Below are 5,132 nucleotides of genomic sequence, written 5' to 3'. Positions count from 1 at the left end.
CTCCAAAAATCACTGCACTGCTATGGCTCACACCTACTGGCCCCCCAGCCAGGCGCCGCTACGGGACAGTGTTGCGCTGTTGTAGGGAGCTGCAAGGCCGTCCGCCGACACTGCTGGCTAATCTACGCGGATGTCCTCCGATGTGGCTATAAGTAGGCCACGAGGCTTCTGCAACCGCTGGTCACGAATGTGGGACAACGAGCACCCATGCTGCGAACGGCCATCCCATGTTTGGGACGACGAGCGTCCGTGTTGGGACGATCTCGACCAATGTTGGGGATGGCGAGCGTTCGTGTTGGGACCGGCCGCGACCTGTGCTGGGACAGTGAGCACCCAGCTCTATAGCCGACAGTGACTCGTGTTGTGTTTCCTATGAGGACCTGTGCCGGCACGCTGGCCGTGACTCGTGCGAAGTCGCTCGTTGGATTTTTTTTTTCTGCGCGCTCGTTGACTTCCTTTGTGCGCATGATGAGGAGAGGAATTTTTTCATGCGATGTCGTACAAGGTGCGAGACGACGGGAATGTTGATGCACCAGGACCGATCAAACGGCTACCCTGGAGGGGACCGATCGTGGGCGGGATCGGTCAGCCGACGCCTAGGTTGGGCCGAGGCTTTCGAGTTTCGAGTTTCGAATCGGAGCCCGAGCCCCCGCCCCTCCCATCCCCAAAATTTCCGTCTCCCCCCCTTTCCCTCTTCCCCCAATTCCCCGTCGGAGTAAAATCGCAAGCCCTCCCTCCCTCCCCTTCCCCCCTCCTCGCCGTGATGCCGGGGCCGGGGCGCCGCCTGCCCCCAGACGGCAGCGGGAGGCCGCCGCGCGTCGGCGGGAAGCAGCCACTCCCCAAGACTATCGTGATCAAGCCGGTACTCCGCCTGCCCGGCAGCGGAGGGAAGCCGCCCCGCGGCGGTGAGCCTCTCGATCGAGCCGCTGCTCCCGAGCCAGAGCCTGCACCCTTGGCTCCGTCCTTCCTCGCCGCTGGGGCGCCCCCTGCTCCCGCCCTCAAGACCTCGGATCCATCCTCCGCTGCCGCTGGGGCGGCCCGAGCTGCCGCGCGCCCTGCTCCCACCGTCGAGCCCTCCGCCCCGTCTTCCGTTGCTGGCGGGGAGACCCTCGCTCCCGTCGTCAAGCCCTCGGTCCTCTTCTCCGTTGCTGCTGGGGAGACCTTCCCTCCCGTCGTCAAGCCCTCAGCCCCCTCCTCCGTTGCCGCTGGGGAGCCACCAAGACTCGGAGATGCGGGCGGAGAAGGCGCGCCTAGGATGATCGAGCGAGCGCCAGAGGAGGAGAGCGCAGGACGCGGGGGCACGACGGGGAGGTCGCCCGCCCGGGAAGAAGCCAGGGCCAGCCGAGGCGACAAGCCCTTCTTTGGTTTGCTCTTCATCTTCGTCGACCACTTCGTCGAGGATGTGGTGAGAATTTGGATATCTCCCATCCCCGTCTCTTTAATTCTGTTCTTGGAAAGTTGGAAGGGTGACACGAATTCAAGTTACTTTCAGGTTATACACCAGCTCAAATTTTGGTCTACTATATGAAAAATCTAGATACATGACGAGTAAACTGTGTGTAGTTTCTAAAGCTCCAACACTTTGTGCATTACAATCCTTTATTGTGAAAAGGCGTTCTGTTTATATGAGAGGAAGATAAACTAAGGGATTAGAATAATTATTTTAGACCGGGAATGATGATATGAAAGAGAATTAAGAAGCAATATGTTAAGCTAATTACATATTTTAACACCACGAGCAATAACACTTTGTGTCTACTATATTTACGTTTGTGTAGGGACTTGACGATTATACTCAAATAATTGAAAGCTTGGGTGGCAAGGTTGGGACAGGAATCAACTACAACGAAGCCACACACATCGCTGTGAAAGTGAGTTTTTCTTACCTGCTTTTCTATTGTGCGTTCAGCTGTAGTCACTAGCGACGTATACTGCCTGAGAGGGGGAATTTATGCTATACTTGGGATAACCTTTGAACTAATTTTTTTTAACATAAGAAGCACCTGACTGCAGCTAGAATTTCAGAGTTTCACATTTCACAGCTTAGAATTCCTGTAATGACCAATTATTCTGTCTACACAGTTAAATGACCTTCGTTTCAACTTGGTGATACATTGATCTCATTCTTTTATGAGCTGTTAATATGCACAAGTTGTTACATTTTTATTTAGTCTCCTGTTGATACTTGGAAAATAGTAGTATGTGTTAGTAATTTTCAGCTTGACACAGTAGTTTTCAGTAAACATAAACTAAAATATACTTTTTACTAAAGAAGAATAACTCGCATTTAGCTTAGTACTACTGTGTTGTTATGAAGCTTTAGGCTAGACCCAACTGAGCTGAATCCCCAAATATTTGCCTTACTACTTTAATCATTTATTGTCTTTCTTGTCCACGTAGGGTCAGGTACCACCAGGGGCCAGAATATTCTGGGAAGCAGATGGGAAGACAGTCACTACCACTGCTTGGATTGAGAATTGCTTCAACATGAGGAAGTTATTAACGAATCCATGTAAAGATAGCAGCGAAAGCCTGCTCCCTTCTCCTGATATGACACCCCTGGCAACGATTAAGTCAAGGTACTAACTTATACCTCAAAAATTATTTTAGTGTTTGTGACTGGGATATGTATTGTAGTTCCAACCTTCATACCTCAAAGTGTGGATCGGAGGGAGTAAAGTTGGTTTTGGATCTTCTCTGCTGTGTGGATCATCTCTAGAACTAGCAGTTATAATTCTACAGATTGTAACTCCAGTTCACTGCTGCATCGCAAAGATTTGTTCCTTATTTCTCTAGAACTAGCAGTTATTGTTCTAAACTACTAGAGTTACACTGTGATTTGAATGTAAATTCTACTTATGGTGAACTGGAGCTACATTCTTTTTCTTTTACTTGTCTATGGAGTCATCCATGAATTACAAACTGGAGTTCGTTTCCCCTCTAATTTATAGTTCGTTTTAATTGTATTTGCAGCCCATCAAAGTTAGTAATTTGTAAAGAAAAAATCTTGATGCAGTGAACTTTTAGTGGATAGCATCATGTTTTTACAGTCATATCCCACCAAAGCCACAGTCCTTTACTGGGTGTATTTTTAGTTAATCAAATTTAAGACTACCAATAGCAGTGCTCTTGTATGTATTTGGAGTTATGGAGAACTTGTAGTTTCATGTAATATTTATCCTCAGACTGTAATAATTGCAGTTCTGAAGAAACTAGTAATTACACTGCCGAATGGCTGCTTTATTTTTAGTGTCTAATGACTGTAATTACAGTTCTGAAGAACTAGATTCTAGTTCCATGTTTTGTGACTGCTTTTTACAGTAGTTTTAGCCTGATGATTGACTGATCAGTGTTCTGACATCCCGGGGCGATCGATGGAGCTTTTAGCCTGATGATGTTTATTTAGTGACTGAATGATATGATTTGTTCCTTTATTTCAGGAACTGCTTATCTGATAGCAAAATATCAAGCAAGAACTGCTCGCCTAGTAACAAAAGAACCAGCAAGAAAGATGAAGAGCTCAGGATATCGCAATCAAGAAGAAAGATGCTGAAATTTCCAACTCCCGACCCACCAAGAGTCCCCAGTCTCCCAACTGGTCTGTATCATTCTATCTTGGTCTGTGAGTCTGATAGTGGGTGGTCTGAATCGCTGTATGATCATGCCCTTCGATTTAAGCTACACCACAACACATTACTTCCAGGCTTCACCACTGAGTCCAAATTGTCTAAGATATCTACCAAGGTCGCTGTAGGTGGCTCGTATAGTAAATTGGCTGGGTTGCATGGCAAAGGGAAGTCGCTTGGGGGTAATTTCAGCTCAAGAAACTTCATCATATACAAAGACGATTCCATTAAGCTCCTTTTCAGCGAGGACCAGCTTGTTGACTATTCTGATGCCGAAGGTGACAAGGACTATGCTAGTTTTGTGAAAATGATAACGGACGAAGTTTTCCATAAGCAGCCCTTGCCTGTAGATATGATTGAATGGCTTCGAGTCATCTCACATGGCGTAGCAGTCTACAGTCCCAACATCTTAGCACATCACATATATCTGATGGAGCCTTTTCAAGCATATGGCACATTCGTAGTGATGTACCAGTTGTTCAGCAGCATTGAAAGTACGAAGGGGTGGAGTGCTTTGACAGCATCTTTGTCTCACTTTGATGGCTGGTCATTACCAAGATGCAAAATGCTCCTGAAGACATATTACTATCTTGATAAGAATGGGAATCGTGTCTTCTGTGAGTACGATGTAAGAGGACTCCTCAGGCTCATCTGGAACAGCTCGAAGCATCAGTCGAGGCGTGATCTCCAGTTTTTTGTTCAGATGGTCATGAAAGATTATCCAAGGTTACTGTGTGATCTGCAGAGGGCATTGTATGATGGAGGTTACCTAAGTCATCTGCAGCTGAACTGCCGCTAGTAGTAGCGGTTGGTAAATGTACAGAAAAATCTTAGCAAACTCATTAGCGTCTTTGTTTGTACACGATACAGTCTCTGTTTGTACATGCTACAGTTGGTTTTACCACAAACAGTAAAGCTCAACATTGGTGTAAATTGTTTCCTTGGAAACCATGCTCAATGTGCATGGCCAATTACTTTTCTCAGGAGCATGTTTGGTATGTTGGGAACAGTTTTATTTGGAACGGGTGCATTGCTTGGCCAGACATTCTTCCAGGATTGTTTTTATTGGTAGCTCATCTTGTCATCACTCTGCGCTTACTATATTTATTTGTGTGTAATCCCATGTGATGACACTACGTGCCTTATGTGAGCTGCTTGATGATAACATGGAACTACTCGTGCTTGTACCGGTTTATCTCTACTATTAAAGGGGGATCGAACGTCGTGATGGTTCGACCTCGTTCGATCCCCCTCCCTTCGAACTCCCACACGCACGCAGCAGCCCACCAACATAGCCCACGTACGAAAAAACACCAACTCAGCGCCCGCAAAAAAAAATACAACAACTCAGCCCACGTACGAGATCCACAGTTCAACACACGAACGATAAGTCCATGGAACCCCACGATCGCGCCCAGTCAACAAAAAAACAGCTCCGCAACCCACGAACGAGGACGAGGTCCATCGACCAAAAATCAAACTTCTTCGACCCGCCAACGAACGCCA

At 47.1% G+C, this 5,132-nt stretch overlaps 1 protein-coding gene across 1 annotated transcript; it reads left to right on the top strand.

Annotated features, from left to right (window-relative positions):
* Positions 1-723: 723 nt before the first annotated feature.
* LOC119353123 lies at positions 724-4,816 on the top strand. The gene is made up of 4 exons (XM_037619714.1): positions 724-1,405; positions 1,779-1,871; positions 2,401-2,579; positions 3,441-4,816. The coding sequence occupies exons 1-4, from the start codon at positions 764-766 to the stop codon at positions 4,423-4,425; spliced, it is 1,899 nt and encodes a 632-aa protein (XP_037475611.1). The 5' UTR covers positions 724-763; the 3' UTR covers positions 4,426-4,816.
* The last annotated feature ends 316 nt before the right edge of the window (positions 4,817-5,132 follow it).

The sequence above is a fragment of the Triticum dicoccoides genome, chromosome 2A (assembly GCF_002162155.2).
Source record: "Triticum dicoccoides isolate Atlit2015 ecotype Zavitan chromosome 2A, WEW_v2.0, whole genome shotgun sequence".
In the NCBI taxonomy this organism is placed as follows: Eukaryota; Viridiplantae; Streptophyta; class Magnoliopsida; order Poales; family Poaceae; genus Triticum; species Triticum dicoccoides.
Note: the sequence above shows the minus strand (reverse complement) of the source record. Positions and strands in the feature narration are given on the sequence as shown.

What these genes read in the sequence shown, in the direction of transcription:
- LOC119353123 (XM_037619714.1), top strand. Translation starts at nt 764, where the DNA reads ATGCCGGGGCCGGGGCGCCGCCTGCCCCCAGACGGCAGCGGGAGGCCG. An exon ending in ACCACTTCGTCGAGGATGTG is followed by an intron (nt 1,406 to 1,778) that starts GTGAGAATTTGG and finishes ACGTTTGTGTAG; the next exon opens with GGACTTGACGATTATACTCA. An exon ending in CTGGCAACGATTAAGTCAAG is followed by an intron (nt 2,580 to 3,440) that starts GTACTAACTTAT and finishes CCTTTATTTCAG; the next exon opens with GAACTGCTTATCTGATAGCA.